This window comes from Bremia lactucae, linkage group LG1, assembly GCF_004359215.1.
Source record: "Bremia lactucae strain SF5 linkage group LG1, whole genome shotgun sequence".
Lineage (NCBI taxonomy): Eukaryota > Oomycota > Peronosporomycetes > Peronosporales > Peronosporaceae > Bremia > Bremia lactucae.
In genome coordinates this window covers 5,681,007-5,700,241 of record NC_090610.1, presented here as the reverse complement: position 1 = coordinate 5,700,241, position 19,235 = coordinate 5,681,007, and the positions used below count along the sequence as shown (strand labels likewise).

General features: G+C 42.9%; 6 protein-coding genes across 6 annotated transcripts; all 6 read right to left on the bottom strand.

The window, feature by feature from the left end:
• Nucleotides 1–4,486: 4,486 nt before the first annotated feature.
• On the bottom strand, nucleotides 4,487–5,641 carry CCR75_000512 (uncharacterized protein; the record flags this gene model as incomplete). The annotated part of the gene is made up of 1 exon (XM_067958619.1): nucleotides 4,487–5,641. The coding sequence occupies one exon, from the start codon at nucleotides 5,639–5,641 to the stop codon at nucleotides 4,487–4,489; it is 1,155 nt and encodes a 384-aa protein (XP_067822322.1).
• Nucleotides 5,642–13,047: 7,406 nt separating this feature from the next.
• CCR75_000513 (uncharacterized protein) lies at nucleotides 13,048–13,511 on the bottom strand (the record flags this gene model as incomplete). Its single annotated transcript, XM_067958620.1, has 2 exons — nucleotides 13,048–13,345; nucleotides 13,435–13,511. 2 exons carry the CDS (start codon nucleotides 13,509–13,511, stop codon nucleotides 13,048–13,050), a joined length of 375 nt encoding a protein of 124 aa, XP_067822321.1.
• A 1,242-nt stretch (nucleotides 13,512–14,753) lies between these two features.
• Nucleotides 14,754–15,002, bottom strand: CCR75_000514 (uncharacterized protein; the record flags this gene model as incomplete). Its single annotated transcript, XM_067958621.1, has 1 exon — nucleotides 14,754–15,002. The coding sequence occupies one exon, from the start codon at nucleotides 15,000–15,002 to the stop codon at nucleotides 14,754–14,756; it is 249 nt and encodes an 82-aa protein (XP_067822317.1).
• Nucleotides 15,003–15,099: 97 nt separating this feature from the next.
• On the bottom strand, nucleotides 15,100–15,435 carry CCR75_000515 (uncharacterized protein; the record flags this gene model as incomplete). The annotated part of the gene is made up of 1 exon (XM_067958622.1): nucleotides 15,100–15,435. The coding sequence occupies one exon, from the start codon at nucleotides 15,433–15,435 to the stop codon at nucleotides 15,100–15,102; it is 336 nt and encodes a 111-aa protein (XP_067822316.1).
• Nucleotides 15,436–15,456: 21 nt separating this feature from the next.
• CCR75_000516 (uncharacterized protein) lies at nucleotides 15,457–15,692 on the bottom strand (the record flags this gene model as incomplete). The annotated part of the gene is made up of 2 exons (XM_067958623.1): nucleotides 15,457–15,599; nucleotides 15,635–15,692. 2 exons carry the CDS (start codon nucleotides 15,690–15,692, stop codon nucleotides 15,457–15,459), a joined length of 201 nt encoding a protein of 66 aa, XP_067822495.1.
• A 21-nt stretch (nucleotides 15,693–15,713) lies between these two features.
• On the bottom strand, nucleotides 15,714–16,454 carry CCR75_000517 (uncharacterized protein; the record flags this gene model as incomplete). Its single annotated transcript, XM_067958624.1, has 4 exons — nucleotides 15,714–15,957; nucleotides 16,014–16,096; nucleotides 16,121–16,309; nucleotides 16,353–16,454. 4 exons carry the CDS (start codon nucleotides 16,452–16,454, stop codon nucleotides 15,714–15,716), a joined length of 618 nt encoding a protein of 205 aa, XP_067822318.1.
• Nucleotides 16,455–19,235: the final 2,781 nt, after the last annotated feature.

Genomic DNA, 19,235 nt, shown 5'->3' with positions numbered 1-19,235 from the left:
CAAGTGAGCATTTACCCATGCTCGACCGATCCACACGCGAAGTACTACAGATCCGTGCCCAAGAACCTTCAGTTGGGCGCTTTTCTTTGCGCTAAATACACCCTGCGAATTTTCTGTCTCCTTGTACTCCACAAACGATTCGCGGTCTTTACACATGTGAGTCGAAGCCCCGCTGTCTATAACCCATGCGCCACTTAAAGCCGTCTCCGATGTGAGAAAGGCACCGTTTGATTGCTCGTCGTCACTCGACTTGTCTCGTCTCTTGGCTCGGCAGTCTCTCGCGTAGTGGCCCGTTTTGCACAATTAAAGCACGTCCCAGACGGTGCCTTGGTCCTACGACCGCGCTGCTTTGTATACTGCTGCTTCTGATTCTTGCTGCTTGCAAGCAGTGCCGTAGCTTCCTTGATGCGCGTCGACTCCTTCTGACGCACTTTTTTTAGCAATTAACTTGCTTACGTGGCCCCCAAAACCATACGAAGCAGTCGACATTCGAAACGCTTGTATGAGACTCTCGTAGCAAGCGGGCAAACTTCGCAGCATCGTCGCGCAATGCCTACCTCGCTTGGCCCGCAATTCGCGCTATTCATCTCCATAATCAGTTTCTTCAACGTCATGACGTGCTTACTGATATTTGGCGACGCATACCGAAAGGCGCAAACTTCTCCTTGAGCCATGGTTGGTTCGCCTTATCCTGGGTGCGATGAATCTTCTCAAGTGTCACTCACGCCCCCTGTGCACTTGTTGTAGTTTCAACTTGCATGAGCTACGAATTGCTGAGGTTGAGAACGATCGCAGCGTGCGCCTGCTGCTCCGTCGACTTTGACACGGGAGCTTTGCCGGTAATCGCTTCCCACAGTCCCATATTTAAACTCCACAAGGCACAGTTGTTTCCGTCAAAGGGTTGGACCCTGACACTTGAATCGTTGTTTGGACTCATAACCTAAAGAAGGTCTATGCTTGCAAAGTTGTTACTTGTGGCCGAGACTGTAAAACCAAAAGTGAGTATATTAATTGAGTGTGTTATTTGTGAGTGAATTGATTCACGTCCATTCATTCCTGCAAAACGTTGCTAGCCATCCGTTCCTCGCGACCATTGGTTTGTAACCACGTTACTTTCCTTCTGTTGTAAGTCACAGCACAAAACAAGGGACGTCACTATCTGGCAGGATACATTGATGAACCCCAAACATCAGTTCCCTATAGGCTAAAACTTCCGGACAGTGGCGGGACCCGAATCCGCGACCTCTCGATTAATGCTGCCACATCTAACCGACTGAGCTACAATGTGATAATTATCTATCTTAACTTTTGCTTTACTCAAACCATACACATTGCGTACAAAACTCAATCAAACTATGCAATTAAAGCTATCCTTCTTACATGTGCACATATGTAATTAGAGAGTTGCAACATCACCTTCAATAATTTTGACCTCAAGTCTTCGCCTGCAAATTGAGAAATCAATTTGTCTATTTTTATTGCACAGACAGAGACGGAAATAGCTGATAAATTATTTTGCTGGCAGTCGGACCCAGGCACTTCCCACGCGCCGTATGTTCGATAGCATAGTCAAAAATTTTAGTGGTAAGCGGAGCTTCGAGTACGAAAAGCTTGAAGTTGGTTGAGTCTCCGGCCGCTATGTTGTAATGTAAACTGAAGTCTGTCGATGTCAGTATCCCTAGGCTGGACCTCAAGATCTGTTGGATTGGATTGTATAAATTTGCCCCAATAACCACAATATGTTGAAATTATGATGTTTGATTTCCGCAAATCTCCTGTAATTGTATTAATCGAGGAAATAGTGCTTTAGCTCTGTAGCTTTAAGCTGTTTAAGCGTTCCAAGAGGGCTAAGCTCTCAAGGAATCAATATTAAAATACCGTTCTGCAATTGTAACTTTACCTTTCTATGATTGCTGGTCAAAGAGACAAAAGGGGACTGGGCTCATAAAAATCTTTAAAAGAGGCCTCGACCCCTGCGCTTGTGTTTACCAATAATATCAAGTTTGTCGGCTTGGATTCGCTGGCGGCGAGGAGTGAGTCTGTTGGAACTTGGGCGCGGGTACATTGTACGAGTTGAGCTTCTTTCTGCGTTAGGCATCTTCTTTAAATATATATATATATATAAAAATTAATCATGTTTTTAGTAGATGAACTGCCATAAGTTCGCTAAGTATCAAAGGTTCCTTACGCAGAAATGAACTATTTTCTTTTTTTTTTTTGGGTTTGTAGGCCTTATTATTATAAGCTCGTTAAGAACTTAAGACTCAATTACTTACAGGTTCACGGGGGTGACTGACTGCATTTTAAGTGCAAACTCAAGTATTATAGGAATTTTTTACGCAAAGTTGCGAGATTTTAACAGTGACGCAACGCAAAGTGTTTATAAATACACTGCATATTGCTGCTGCAGCCGTTAGTTTAGAAATTAAGCCCGTGAAATATTGAGAGTAAATTCTTGTTTCCTCACCAATGTGAAATGCACTAGATTTAGGAAGCTGACGTATTATTTCAACTCTGAGATTCACTTATGCACCTGTAGGAAATTTTGTAAGCAAAAGCACGTGGATCTATTCACATTTTAGCTATGTTAAAAGGTTGTATATATTAGTAAATTAAAATTTATGCCCTCACAATCTACCTAGCAAGATGGTTAAGCATACACAAATAGTATGGTACATGTTACCGGAATCAATTATGCTTGTAAATGTTATTTGTTTGTTGGCGCAGTATTATTTAAAATTGATCCAATTTCGCGTAATGAGTTTGCGCCTTGTGGCTCATGTGATTAATTGATGTATAGGAGGTCTCTGGTTCGAGTCCCGGATCGAAAAAATCTTTGAGACTTATTCGAGACCGCAGTGAGGCTTTGAGCTATAAGTCTTGATCTGCTTACATGATGAAGCTTGTGTGTTAGTGCATGTACCGGTGGACAGACCTTTGAAAGCAAAGATGCGAATCCTACTCGCGTGCGCAGGCCCACTATAATCATTACTAGAAGCCGACAGGATGTTGGCCTTGGGTGCCGGACAGCCGATGCGGTTATTGTAGAAAATAAACAGCCTTCGGTACAGCTATTTATATATAAATCGCGAGGTGCTGCACAGGCTTCTAATATTGTAAACAGACGATGTATTGTCGGAGCCACCACCTTCGCTTAAGTGACATAATTATTAGATAGAATATATAAAATAGTTTGAGGTATGTGAGTCTTATTATTTTGTATCATAACATGCTTTTGAATGGGCCACAGAGCACGAAGCACGGAACACATGCGTGAAATACAAACATGCATGTATTTAACGGAGCATGCGTGAAGTACAAACATGCATGTATTTAAGAGTACCCGCATGTTTGTAATTCACGCGTGCTCCGTGCTTCGTGCTGTATGACCCATTCAAAAGAATGTTATGATACAATAGAATATTCTTAAATACACGCATGTTTGTATTTCACGCATGCTCCGTGCTTCGTGCTGTATGACCCTTTTAAAAGAATGTTATATTGTTCGTTTTGCGAATCAAGTCCTGATCACAAACGTAGCTAATATTCCATTTGGTCTTGATTAAGTTGTTAATTGCAAATAAATTCAAAAATGATTTCTTATTAAATATTTTAAAACGAGATAGTGAAATGTAGGGGATAACTTTCACCTTAAACATTTATCTGTTAAGTTAAACCAAAAACAACAAAACTGCACGATCTCTTTTTGAAAAGTTGCGTTTGAATACGATCAGGTAAAAATACATCTGAATTGAAGCTCGAAATGTTGTTACAGACTCTTTGCTATGTCGACAGGTTTCTCAATAATGGGGATCGCCACTTATTAACCATCAATTTCTCCTCGCCTATGACGGCTTCCCTTTCATTATCTCATTTGTGTTTCATTGTATCTAAATTATGCTGCCTCCGTCTTGTAAAACTTCTAATTCCCAGCAATGAACTTATTGTAATGGCACCATACGACTCGATATACCCTCGAATTGAACTTTATGCGGAAGAATTTCAAAATAACCTCGAAACTAACACGTTTGGCTCATTAATAAATTTGTGGCTGCTATCTACAGCCAGTCATATTTGTAGATTGCAAGCTTTGCGGCCGCTGTCATGTTGCACTTATTTTCTGCTTAAAGCCTAATAAAAGCTTACTGTATGTTCGAGCGATCGAAGCCCCTACATTAGGTAGATACAAAAAAACTTTTATGTTTGCCGTTGTACTTCACCTTGTGTGTTTACTGCTTGTCCCTTGCGCTTATTTTGGACGCTGCTATATTAGTTCCTGGACACCTAATTGGTCTGAGACATATCCATCATGCATATTTCACAGGGATAATCTGTCGTAATTGTTGCCTTGCTTTTAATCAGTGTTTGTGTCACAGACGACGTCACCCGGAAATCAATGCTACATACGACAAAATTTAACTTGCAAGTTGGCACTATCTTAAGAAATTTACAAAACAACTGTACACTCAATTTAATTTTAACAACTTTACTGGTGCCCATCTTCACTCTCGTCGTCTGCAACTTTATCTAGTTCTGGCGCCGAATCTGCTCTCTGGATAAGAGCTGGATGCTCGCAATCTTCCGAGTTAATAAACGTTGCTGCCATGACGAAGCTTTGAGCATCAATTTCATTGGCATCAATTATCTCAAACGAAGCTGCCTTATCTCGCGCAATGAATGGGCGCAACAATCCATCGCGAGTCTGCGCACCGACAAACCAGCGTCGATGACGTAAGCTCTGAAGTTCTCCGTCCCAACCCAATTCAAACTGGAACCAGCGTTTAAATTGCATCGTCCGACGTCGCGTAAGCCTCAGTCCACTGGAGCTCGCATACAGCACCTCACCAGGCTTCTCGTAGTCTTCAAATTCTACACGTACGCAATTGTACGCCTGAACGCGCACGCCCAAGCGCAAAGCGGTAGGTCTCTGTCTAAATGCCCAGTCCTTCTCATGAGGGTCATCCTGCACCAAATACAACTCGTTTCCAACTCGTTTCGCAAACTTGCCACTGTCTTTCAGTCTTAAGTACACTCGCTTTCCCTTCAGACCTTGAAGCTTCTTGTTCTTCTCCTTCCCCATCTCTTGGATATCATGAATTTCAGAATACAGACTTTCAAGCGCAGTAATCGACTTTGCTGACGACGTCAAGAATGGCACCTTGGTCTTCGTCCGTGAAAGGAGCTGTTTAGACCACCCTACGCCCGTCGTACACCACAGCGCAACATGTTCACAATTCAGCGACAAAATACTAAAGTGGCCCTGCCCGAGTCCTAGCAGAAAACGACAGCGCGCTAGCACGACAGGAGGCGCGTCCGCATGTGTGCGATGCACTTCGCCCAACGACGAGCTGGCTTCGGCCACCAGCGACGAGTTGTACTGCACGCGGCGCATGTCCGACAAAAATCGTCCGTTCAAAAATTCAGTAAGACTCGTGAGCTGAAACTTAGAGTCCGCCTGCGACTCGCGCAATCCTGTTTTGCGGGACCAAACATGAGCGACTGAAATATCATCAGTAGACGCCCCTGTTGCAAATACGATGCCGTGGTGCGTGTACCTGAATGGCCATCGACTTGCGTCCCAGATACAGATGTGGTCGGCCAACCGGAGACTCGCCACGTCCTGTACCTCGCATGTATTCATTGTGTGCAGCTGAGGAGAACGCGCTAGTCTTCAGTAAAAGTGCTGGAAATTGAACTTTTTAATTGTGGACAGCGGAACGAAAAGGCTGTTTATCTGTGTGTTGTCAGCCGGATCAGAAATTCTACGCAACACAGCTGTTCTGGCTTTACCTCCACGTCGCGACGAAAAGAATACACGATGAGTTCGTGAAACATCAGGCGTACTATATCGACGACAGGTCTAAATTCACCACAAGATTAAAAGAGCGAAAATCGCTATACCTCGATGGTCGAATATTTTTTTATGGTCGCGGCTATGGCCACAGACATAACTACTACGGCCACAGACATAACTACTACGGCCACAGACAAAAGTACTAGGGCCACAGACATAAAGTAAACTTACAACATCCTATATTATGATTGGTTTAAATTTCCAAATCAGGTATCCTGACAATACAAATCGCGATTTTTTTATTTCTATCGACCGATATTTTTTTACTTGAAACCTCCTAATATAATGATTTTTTTAGATATAATAATGGTGAGGATAGCTTACTTCTTTTTCTATACATCTCTTCATGAATCAGATGGATTGGTGATTGCTGATGATGTTCGGGAGGGTCCGGCTGCTGAAAGAGATTGATTTCGAGCTTGAACATTCACAGGGCACGCTGGAAAAGTACGTCGATGATCTTTTGGATGGCAAGCACTGCATGTTGGCACCTTCCTCCTCTTTGAAGTTATCCCCTCTATATATTCAAAATTTGACGGGTCTCGTTGCGTAGAGGTGTTGTTGCTTGTGCTAGGCCTTCCTTTTCTTCGCGCAACTTCCGGCTCGTCTAGAACCTGTGGTGTTTGCTAATTCAAAGTGCGTTAGCAATTGAAATCACCCATGGAACAACAAAGAAGAACAAAAAAATAATAATTAAAAAATACCTGCGATAAATCTGTCACGTCGTTCACTACTGCATCTTTCTAGTGTTGAGGATGATTTTGAACTCTTTCAAGTAAGGCTGGTAAAACATTGTCAGGTTGGTCAACAACAGTTTTTTTCTTGAACTCTTTCAAGTAAGACTGGTAAAACATTGTCAGGTTGGTCAACAACAGGAGGACGTGGTGGAGGAAGTTGATGGAGGTGATAATGTACATCTATATCTTGCAATTCAAGTCTCCTCTCATTTCCGATGATCAACCGCAACTGGTGCTCACAAGGTACCTCTCAGACAGTAGTAAAAGTGGAGGTGCATGGATTTGGACGATCTGCCTATGGACGTCGAGCTTTTTCCAGCTGTAAATACAAATATTTAGTCAATAAATGATTGAAGTGACGATGCAGGCAAAATACCACTAAAATATTTCAATCTTACCTCTCCAAATACTTTCCGAAGGGCAAAATAAAAGATCTTTCTATTGACATCTTGAAATGTTTCCACGTGGGGTAAGCTGTCCAAAAAGTAAGATCTTCATTTGCTGCTTGGCTAGTCCTGTGGTATATTCAATCTGGAAGCTTTCGATCGATTGAATTATCCATTCACAGCATGCAAGAAGGTTTTCATGCTGCTTGCGATAAATTCTTTTACGATACTGTGGGCATTGTAACGGGCTAGAGTTGCCCTAATGTTACACAGTCCCCATTAAGTACATTTGGTACTTAAGGGGATGGTCAATTACTCTTCTTGTGCGGATTGATCCATGTTGTTGACAAATATTCAATATAATTCGTGTGGTTTCATTCCAACTGCTCCGGAATACTTCCCAGTTTTCCTCGAATTCATTTCCTGTATTCGAATAGGCGACCTGTACAGAAATAATGATTAAAGCGAGAAAAATAAACATGTGAATAAACATTCCCAATGGCAAGCAGAAAAAAGAGAAAAAAGAAGTTGATACGTTACCATTCTTCAACCTTTTGAGAACGCTTTCCACTGTTCGTCATCTCTTGCAGCAAAATGGGGTTTACATCTGGCAACGACTTCCTTTTCAATGTGCCACATGCAAAGTATGATGAATGCTGCGGGAAAGATGCTATGTAATGCACTCGTTAGCGCAAGGTCTTGGTCGATCACAAAAGCTCTTGGAATTATCATCATGGAACAATCGTATAATAAATTTTATTGCGATCATGTACGAGTTGGCATCCTCGCTCTTCATGAAAACAAAGGCGGCAGAGAAGCAGAGGAAACCGTGTTTTGCTGGTTTTGAATGTGCAATCCAGCAAAAGCACATCGCAGTGGTTCCGAACAAGCTCTACGCTTTTTGGATGCGCAAAAAAGAGATGGGTGATGTGCCCCGAGGCGTCCTTCCTCGATGTCTATTTTAGATTCGTAATCCTAAAAGGTTTGGTACAGCGTATCCGTCGGGGTTCGTCCATCAAGCTTTTCTATGGCATTTTTTGCTTGATATTCCAAACTAATCGTTTGGTGATCTCCAATGGCGCATCTTGCTCCCTGAAAATGGTCTGGACATGTCGGGCTTTCAAACAAGACTGAAAGAGTCCGTCAATTTCCTCCTCTTGGGCCTCTGAAATTTGAGTTTGCACTGGATGGGCTGTCGCCGACGTGGAGGAGTCGTGGTTGTGTCCATTGCAAGTGACTGTAAAGGACCAGGTGCTGTCTGTAAGGAAGGTAGAGATTGTTAATGCATTGATATCTTCAGTAAATTTATTCAAAAATATTGGATAGCTTACCTTTTGTTTTTGATCCAACTCCTTTGAAAGGGCAGTCAATGAGGGCATTGCCTTTTGCCATTTGACTTCTTGTTTCTTGGGAAAGTCTGTGACGGTTTCGGTCTAAATTTCCACGATCACATTTATAGTGAACAACTTGTCTGCCAATTCTTTGCTTGTAAGAGGATTTTGGTAACAATTCCATAGCCCTTTGCAGCTGCCATCTTATTAATATAATCTTCCATAGCCTTCCGCTCATTGAACTGCCTGTTTTCCTGCTCCTCACCGTCTATTAAATATCAAAAGCCGTTAGTGCGGTGAAAAGCAGTGAAATCAGATAAATCATAGAAAATAGCAGATTGAGTGAGGATCGGCACAGTCAGTCAGAGTATTGGAAAATTTTATCTGACACAGTCAAGAATGTTCTCTTTAGGTTATGAGCGAGAGAGCGAGTAAGTGTGAGAGAGAGAAGCACGGCAAAAAACACGTCGCGGAAGCTCGTGCTAGCAACACCGCAGTCCGACAGGTCACAGAAAATCGGTCGATAGAAATAAAAAAAAATCGCGATTTGTATTGCCAGGATACCTGATTTGGAAATATAGACCAATCATAATTTAGCATGTTGCAAGTTTACTTTTTTGTGGCCTAGTACTTTTGCCTGTGGCCGTAGTAGTTATGTCTGTCGCCGTAGTAGTAATGTCTGTCGCCGTAGTATTTATGTCTGTGGCCGTAGTAGTTATGTCTGTGGCCATAGCCGCGACCCTTTTTTATTAGTGTGCTTGATTTTTTTCTGAAAGTTCACGCTGAATAAAAAATAGAGACTGCTTTACCTATGTAAAGCGTCGTGTCTTTTAACAATTGGCGGGGGTTGATTTAATCTTAAATTAGCCAATCAGCAGAACTAAGCGTCAATATTACCAGATTTGGTAATTCTGAAACCATTAAGTCAAAAATAAAGAAAATTAATAGTTTCGTATTTTTTATTTACTTTTTTTATAGAAAATAATATTTATCTTTCCTCTTATAGGAAATAATATTAATTAATCCTCTTGTGAAAAATAATTCTATTAGACCTCTCATAGAAAAACATTATATNCCGGCGAATTAACGCGGCGCGTGCGCTTAGTGCGAGGTTGTGTGGGCGTCTTCGCAGACGACCCACCAACGTGGCCCCTTTTAGGTGGCATCTTGGGCGCCGTGTATAGAAACACGTGCGCGAGAGTGATCGAGTGAACTAGCGGCGCGTAAAGCTGCTCGCAGTTCCTCTCTCTACTCTGTCGAATTTAAAAATGTAAATTCGTTCTTAAAGAGGGGGATGGTGTAACGGGCTAGAGTTGCCCTAATGTTACACAGTCCCCATTAAGTACATTTGGTACTTAAGGGGATGGTCAATTACTAAATAATAGTAATTAGACCCAACACTCGGGTGTGGTGCACATTTGTGACCAACCCTTGTGGATGTGATGCACATGGGTGCATTCACATTAGGAGGGATGACGCCCAGCGTCATCCATGATGACGGCTAGCGTCATCAGTTACGCGAGGTATCTATAAAGATACGCTCGCAATACATATTAAATGATATCTATAGAGATATCATTTTAATTGGTAAAAATAGGTATTTGTATTTAATTCTATTAAATATAAATCAGTCTGAAATTTACTACCTACTTGGTAAGTGCGCACGAGGAGACGGATTACCGCTCCCGTGACGTCACTTCACCAGAGTTCTTAGTGTGTTGGGTGAGGTCGCTTGCGCGCCCACCACAACTACCTCACTGCACGCAAGAGAAGCAGGTGCAAACCGCTTCCTCGCTGTGCTAGGGTGTGTGCTAAGTAGAGCGTGGCCGCATTACGACGTGCCCGCCTACAGGCATCCTCTCTGCGGGAGGTGACGGTGTGACCGAAATGCCGTTCGAATTTATCCACGCCCGAACAAACTCTTCTTGTGCGGATTGATCCATGTTGTTGACAAATATTCAATATAATTCGTGTGGTTTCATTCCAACTGCTCCGGAATACTTCCCAGTTTTCCTCGAATTCATTTCTTGTATTCGAATAGGCGACCTGTACAGAAATAATGATTAAAGCGAGAAAAATAAGAATGTGAATGAACATTCCCAATGGCAAGCAGAAAAAAGAGAAAAAAGAAGTTGATACGTTACCATTCTTCAACCTTTTGAGAACGCTTTCCACTGTTCGTCATCTCTTGCAGCAAAATGGGGTTTACATTTGGTTCACGCTGAATAAAAAATAGAGACTGCTTTACTATGTAAAGCGTCGTGTCTTGTAACAATTGGCGGGGGTTGATTTAATCTAAAATTAGCCAATCAGCAGAACTAAGCGTCAATATTACCAGATTTGGCAATTCTGAAATCATTAAGTCAAAAATAATGAAAATTAATAGTTTTGTACTTCTTTATTTACTTTTTTTATAAATTATAATATTTATTTTTCCTCTTATAGAAAATAATATTAATTATTCCTCTTGTGAAAAAAAATTCTATTAGACCTCTCACAGAAAAACATTATATATTTATTCCTCTCATAAAAAATAATATTCATTATTCCTCTTACAAATATATATATATAATTCCTCTTATAGAAATAATAGTAATTATTCCTCTAATGGAAAATAAAATCTATTATTTTACTTACAGGAAACAATATTTATTACTCCTCTTATAGGAAATTATATTTATTATTCCTCTTATAGGAATAATATTTATTGCTCCTCTTATAGGAAACAATGCTTACGTGACGCGACACCCCGTGCACCTACTATAGATGTGGCGGCTCAAGTCACAGGGGCATCGTCCTTCTAAATAAAAAGAGCCCGGAGTCACTCATGCTTATGAACAACCATGCGCTATTTGTCATTCGTCAGGTCAATTGCCCTCATAATAGTGCACCGCTGTATCGATTAACATAAACTCATAGCAAAGTTTTGAGGATAGGGATTATGTAGCGGAGCTATGGAGCTACCTCGCTCCTTAAGTCAGAGGAAGACTTATAGACTCATAGACTCATAGACTCATTTAGTACTATAGAGCTGATATCTTTTAAAAATCTCAGTGAATTGTACAAGCTCGTCGAGCTCAATGAATCCTAGTTAAAGGAATCTAAGGGTTTGAAGGACCAAGTGACAACTAATGCCCGAAAGTAAATACCTTAAAAAGGATTCTTTCTTTCGTAGATCAATGCGCAAGCCTTAGGAAGGCCCTAGACGCTACAACTTCGAAAGGCGAACTGAACTTTATTTAATAATCTAAATTTAAACCTTGCCCTAACTAATTTATAATAGAATTCGACCACCAGATTTATATCTGGTGACTGCCACATGTGTTAAACCCATAATGACTGGGATTCTGGTGATTAATTATTTTGAATAGAACAAAATGGTATCTAATTATAAACTAAATGTAGCATAACAACGGCCCACCAACCGATGTGTGCCCCATTGCAGCCTTTGTTATCAGACTGCTGACACCTAGTGACAAAATCGCTTCATGTTCTCTTTGAGGTTGGGGTGTAAAAAGCTAACCGTTCGGTTGTGTTGTACATTCCTTTGTCTGATGACAGCTAAATGTGAGTCACCGACTCTTAGCACCTTTCTCGACGATGTGAAGATGGTGGACTATGAATTTCACACTCCATCGGAGGATGACGGAAAAGAGCGTCGCTGCTACATGCCATGTCATATGGATAAATCTCGTCGGGCACCAAAGCTGCATTGCGCAGGACACCGATCCCTGAGACCAACATAACTACGAAACCGCTTGATAAAGATCAATAGCAGGCAATCCTCAGAGAGTTCCGCGTCGCGTACCACTGGACAGCCACGTATAGAAAATTTTGCAATGGTGAACCGATGCAAGGGCTGACACAAAGCGGTTGTGTTGGGCACCATATCATGATAACAATTATCATGACCAAAAATCGTCAAAGTTCTTTCTCGTTGCGCGGGTCGCAGTCTGTTGGATCGCATGAATCGTCTTAGGTTGCAGCTTGATTTCTTCCGCGATCAGTGTATAGCCCAGATAATCTACTTCTTGTCGTAGAATAGGGTATTTTTACCGTTTAGAGTGGCATGATGTTAGTCCAGACGCTCAATACCTCTTGAAGATGGTTCATAATACACCAGCAGATCGTCCAGAAAGACGATAAGAAATATTTTTGCACGCTTACAAATTATGCACTGCTTGACATATTCCCAATTGTTGTCTCCATACTTGGCCAATAGAAGATCCGGTGCATAGTCTTGTAAAGCCGTGTACTAGCGGGTGCCCGAGGCTCTCATGCTACCAGTGCATTAAATCAGAGTAGCGAAGGACGGGGCTTGTAATTAGTGCGCAACTGAAGGGACGAGGAAGGCTTGTAGTGACAACGGTGCCGCTAAGGGCAAGTGTTTGGAGCGAAGATAGGAAATTGAGAAGTGAGATTAATTGGCAGTGGCCTTGCTGCTCTTACGATTGTACTCTCAGCACCAACCATTCCTAGTAGATGTCACCTATCTTTCCATATGTATTCAATGTATAGACGGATCCGTGTCGCTTCTCCATGCTGAACTATTTGCAGGTCACCATTCTTTACTAAAATTTCTATTTCTTTTAATTCTTTTTTATTTGTATAGAATAGTGATGTCTAAAGAGTGTACCACATTAATGGCAACATTCTACTTTTGCTGGCGGAAGACTGCTTCCGTTCACATGATTTCATTGAGAAAAGGCCTCCATTCTTTGAGCTCCAGTACGCAACGATCAATTCGGGAATCTGCTGAAGAATTGCAACTCAGACTCCCACGTGGCATTTTTTTCTTTGCTCACCGAGTCAATGGATCTTGTATTGTTCTTTGCCACGGCGACGACGGTAGCCGATGACGGCTTGGACAAGTTGTCCTTCTGTTTTCCGTCTGCTAAAAGCACTTTGTTCGCTTGCTGCCGTCGATTGTCGTCCTTCCTGTATGGTTTGAGTAACGACGTATGAAATACGGGATGGATCTTCGATCTTTTGACATTGCAATTTTGTATAAGTCGTGGTGATTTTTTTGACGATTTTCTACAGGCCCACAAAAGGTGGCGCGAAATTCGAAACCAAGGCAAAAATTTCATGATGAGTGTCGAGTTTTTTTTACCGTCTTGTAAGACCGTTTGTCCCACGCAAACTCTTGCAATTTTCGATTCGTATCATAGTAGGCTTTCACTTCTTCGTGAGCCTCGCTCATCGCGTCTTGTGTCTTCTTCAGAACGACTTCTTGTTGGAATGAAGTTTTAAGTCGCCTTGTTCAGCATTTTGAACTCGGGATCGGCTGCTACATCATCCGGCATATATGAGCAGTAGTCAATATCCGCTTCGAACGGTGACATCCCGATCGATGCGTGAACTCGACGATTATACGCAAATTCTGCCAAATGCATAAACTCATCCCAGTTATTCTGGGCTGGTTTAACGACTCTTCGAAGATAGTCTTCGATAAATTTATTGGTTCGCTATGTTTGACCGTCTGTTTGCGGTCTAAACACTGACGACAAGTATGCTGCGTTTATATAGCGTTCATTACTGAAGACCAGAACTTTGAAGTAAATTAAGAGTCGCGATCGGACACGTAGACATTGGTAGTCCGTAGTCTTTGGCGTAGTTCTTCAAGAAAAGATCTGCGATAACTTCGGCCGTCGCCGTCGTTTTGGCCTGAATGAACTTGGCTCGTTTGGTCAAGCTATCGACGATAACCATCAGCGCGTCATGACTAGAGCTAGTCTCGGGTTTCGCGACCAAAGAGTCCATTGAAATTTTGACCCACCTTCCACTTGGAAAACTTTGCGAGTTTATTAGACTTGGTGGCCTTGTTTGACGGGCCTTGTTGCGCAGACACATTTCGTATGTGCCCACATAGCGCTGAATGTACTTTGACATACGCGGCCACAAGTACTTACGCTGCACGGCTAGATACGTCTTAAAGTATCCTGAATCGCCGGCAGCAGCGGAGTCATGATTGTCAAAAATAACGCGATTATTGAGATCGTCATTGACAAGAATCACGAGTATGAATTCTTCGTCCTCCTGCGTCTTGAAGTAGAGAAGATTGTTCTCTAACACATACCTAGGCGATTTAGCACCCTTTTCGAGCTGCTCAATGATCTTCTTTCTTTCCAGATTAGACTTGTACAGCTTTCGTTGACACTTTGAGTAAATCTTGGCGCGAGCCCATAACGGCTACAACGTCACGGTTAGCGGCTGCTTCAAGAAGGTCTTGCAGACTCACTTGGGCTGCTTTGTGTTCGAATTCGGGGTTGCGAGAAAGCGCATCCGTGAGTTCATTTGTATTTCCTGAAATCCACTTAAACATTGGTAGATATTTCGTGAGCTCATTAAACCATCTTGCCATTCGTCGGTTGGTTGTCTTCTGTGTTCAAATGGTCTCGATGCTCTTGTGATCTGTCTCAACGACGAACGGACGATCGAGAAATTACACGCGCCAAACCTCGAAGGCATGCATGATCGCGAAAAGTTCTTGCCCCTGAAAGGGGTAGTTTAACTCCGCAGGCTTCATTTTGCGGCCGGTGTACGCGATGGGGTCCTCATTCTCTTCATGTTGTTTCATGGTGCCGCTTGATTTCGTAGGTTTCTTCTTGTAATTGAAGTACGTAATGGGATACTCCGTCTTTCCCTCCTTTCGATACAAAATTCTCCCAATCGCAAAGTTAAACGCGTCCATTCGGATACCAATGGGTTGGAAAAGTTGGGAAGACGCAACCCTGGTGGCGTTGAAAGGCGATGCTTTAACTGTTTAAAGCACGCCATTTGATGATCTGTCAACGTAAAGTCTCTTTGGACTTCTTGCCTTTAATGGACTTGTTAAGAGGTCTGACAAACTGTACAAAGTCCGGGTAGAAGCGGGACAAGTAAACGGTTGTGCCCAATAAGTATTCCATTGGCTTTTTTGTGTTCGGCACGGGCCAGCCGCGGATAATCTTCATCTTGTCGGGATCCATGCGGACACCAGCGCGTCCGGCAAAGTCACCCAAGCCCGGGATTTCCGGCACACAAAACTTGCACTTGGACAATTTAAGGTAGAGCTCTTGCCCCTCGCATCGCTTTAGCACGCGATCTTGAGCCGCAATATGCTCTTGAATGTCCGAGTTGCGCATGAAAACATAGATTTCATCAAATTAGATGCGCATCACGTCACGCAAGTTACTGAAAACACATTGAAGAAGACAATTAAATACCCCGGGACTACCGCTTAGTCCCATAGGTGTTACTAGGTACTCAAACAATCCATCAGACGTTAGAAACGCGGTTAAAGGGATGACTTGATCGCGTAATTTGAGTCGTTAGTAGCCCCACAATAAGTCCATACAGGAGAACGAATGACCTGCTGACATGGCGTCGGGATTGCTGACATTACTGTTGCTGCATTAAGTTGTCAATAGTCGTGAACGATACGCCAACCGACAGGTTTCTTGACGCAAAACGTTGGCGCCCAAAACGAAGAGTAATTGGGTGGAATATTGCCCGCTTTCACCATCTCCTTTGTCCAGTCTTGGATTGATTTACGTTGTTCCGGGCTTTGTCGCCATTGCGGTACCGCACACGGATTACCGCCTAGCTTCAGCTTGATCTCATGCTCAATACCTTTACGAATGGAGGTGTCGTACTTGGTAATACGGCTTGAATCACAACGGTATTTCGGAAGAGCTCGCACAAGCGTTAGATCTTGACGTACAAGTCGACGAAGACAACGTAATGAATGTTGATCTTGGCTTCAGCCAGACGGCTCGACGTCCTCGTCGCATCACGGAAATGACTCTAAAAGTTCAAGGCTTTAAATACGAACACTGTGTCCTTGTACTTCCTCGACACGTCATACGCTAAATTGTCTTTCAGTGTCTCCCATCCTTGTAACTTAAAACGTTCAGCTTTATCCGATTCGTGCGGATCGATAACGAACACGCACTCAACATCTCCTGTGCGCAACTCATTGGCAACAGATTTAGCTAAGATAAGCTTGGTGTGACCATGCTGTTGACAGAGGCTTTAAAGCCAACGGTGACTCATCTGCTACCTCACGAGGTTTTAGCGTCAAAGCCTTCCAATGAATTTCTGGGTTTTGCTCACGGAGCCAGATCATATCCAGGAGCACAGCATTCTGCTTAGAAATTGGCATTACTTGAAAACGACTTTTAGCTGCGCAAATTTTCGATAAATATCGAAACATTCCTCTTTTGGGTAAAGCCTCGAAAGGCGCATGCCGGTGCTTTTAAGGTTGAGTAGAAGGAACCATTTACATAGTGATTTGTTTCCTTCGCGACCTTGGTCTCTATGCTTCGGCATTCCGGCGTGATGTGACCCTTGATACCACACTTATTGAAAGTAGCCTCTTTTTTCCAGTCTACCTTCCTTGGCTATTGAGGTCGAGGCTTGCCTGGCCGATGATGAGTTTACTTGGAATCGTTTTTGACACTTTGGTCGCAGACAGTTGTGATTTCCCCGAGAAATGTGCAACTTGAAGTAAAAGGCAATTTCAATAGCCTCTTAAAGAGTACTTGGACTCTCTTCGTCCTTTATCTTCTTCGCTGTTTCTTCCCTTAACCATTTTGGAAGAAGTATCGCGTCTCGAATTTACTTATCTCTGAGTCAGTTTGAATTAATATATTCAGGACTTAGAAATGCTCTTGTGGATAGTTTTTCTCTGTGTTAGATGAAATATTCGCTCTCGAAGACCATCCTCGAACCCGTTGGGCCCGTATCGTAAGCGCATTCGTTGCTTGAAAAGGGCCCACGTTTTATGCACGTTCATGCGCACAAAGTCCGCAGTAAAGGCGGTACCAATTCAATACGGACTTGCCCATATTGCTCAAAATAAGTCTCACGAATTCTGACGAATCTACTCCGTCAAATGACATTTGTGGGCGTAGTATTGTTTCGTCGCAAAAATCCATAGTTCAATGTATTCAACAAAACATCTTTCCGCGACATTGGCGTTTGAGCCAGAATGGTCGCCGTGTTCAGCTTAATTTAAGCATGAACCACGCGCCATCCACCTGTGGCTTTACGCATACAAAAGGTTGGGCTGCAGAAAGGCGATTCGCTCTCACGCAAATGTCCCGCCTTGGCTCGCTTGTCGAAGAACTTATCGATATAATCGACTTGTTCTTTCGGCAACGGCCATTGCCTGGTCACAAAATACTAAGTGCCAGGTTCGAGGTCTATTTCGTGCCCGATGCCCCTATCTGCTGGTAGGCGGCTCGCCACTTCTTCTAAGAACACATCGCGATGTTTTCACAGAACCTCAAAGAACGGAATGCCTCTCAAGACATCCCAGCCTTGAGCAGCGAACCATTTATTTTGTCCGTTTCTAGGACGCTCTCGTCCATTGTGGACGACGAGCAACAGTCCACCAAGTTCTCTTCTGGAACTGGTGTGATTATTTCGTGGATCATTCCTTCCTTTGATTCGACTAGGAACAGATCCCACGACATCTCCAAAAAATTTGCTTTCTCCTCAGCAAATTTAAAGACTTGCCGGAAACCTCAACTGAGGAAGCCTCCGCAATTTAGTATTTGACGGCCTCAAACACCTCTTTCAAAGGCTCGTCCTCTTTAATAAGAGCTGATCCAAAGGTCACTCGTTTAGACTGCCTTTGATCATCCTAATCTGTCGAGTACTCGTACTTCGAGTCACCACCCCCTTTTACTGAGAAGCTTGTGCCGTTGCTCTCCTGGCTAACGCACCCCTTCCAGCCGCACCACTGTGCCGGTTCATTAGACGCTTGACTTCCTGTAAGCTCGCAGTCTTCTACCACAGGCAGGCTCTCGGCTTTGTGCAGGACTATAGGACACATGGCTACTTGTCATTGCCCATTTCACTACCCCAGTCTCCACGAGCTGGGTAGCTTTTTGGAGACGTATAACATCCCGTCAACGCACCCAAAAAATGGAGAGCCTTCAAACTCGTTTACAGTAGTGTTTAATACATCAAAAAAACTTCAATATATCTGTAACTAAGCCATATACATGAATATACATGAATCCGGTTGTTTGTTCGTCATTCTTCAATTGCTTCAATCTCAGCTACGGTGTTCACAATCTTCTCAAAATATTTAATGCTCGTCGAAGCGTAGAAGATAATGTGCGTGTTCCTCGTAACCTCTTTGCTGTAACCGAGTCAGAGTGCTTGAAGCCTTTCTTTTGAAGCTCTTTATGACCGAAACAGCGGATGAGAAGGGGAAAGTAACTCTTCTTGTTGACGTCGCCTGTAAAATGATGAATTTACGGCGGTGATTTGATACTGGCATGATGCACGACAATTCAAGAAAATCAATGACTGACATGTCAAAGGCGTACGGCACATCCCTTGAATAAATGAATTGTCTTACAAATTACAATTTGAAATAGAGCGAGGCGGATCAAGGCAATGATACTTTGCTTTGAGTGGATCGATCTTTATCGATGTGCAGTGACTGCCCACATTGCTAGACGATGATATTTGACGTTTCAACAACTTCATTCAAGAAATTGCTGTATCTGCCGTCTTTTCAAGCTATCATGATCTACGACCAGGTTGCTGGATACTGCTCGCGTTATCCGCGCGAGATCCCCTCCGACTGACGTGTTGGAAGCATCCAAACATTCATTGAACAAATGGAGCATTCGATCTTTGCTGAAATAAAGGAGCGTCTTTCAAATTCGATTACAGTAGTGTTTAATGTAGCAAAAAAAACTCTTCAATAAATCTGTAGCTAGTCAAAAACATGCCAACTGCATCCGGTAGTTTGTTCGTCATTATTCAATTGCTTCAATATCAGCTACGGTGTTCGCAAGCTTTTCAACATTTCAATGCTCTTCCAAGTGTAGAAGATAGCGTGAGTGCTCCTCGTGGACTTTTTGCTGGCTACTACGTTAGAGTACTTGGAGCCTTTCTATTGATGCTCTTCATGACCGACACA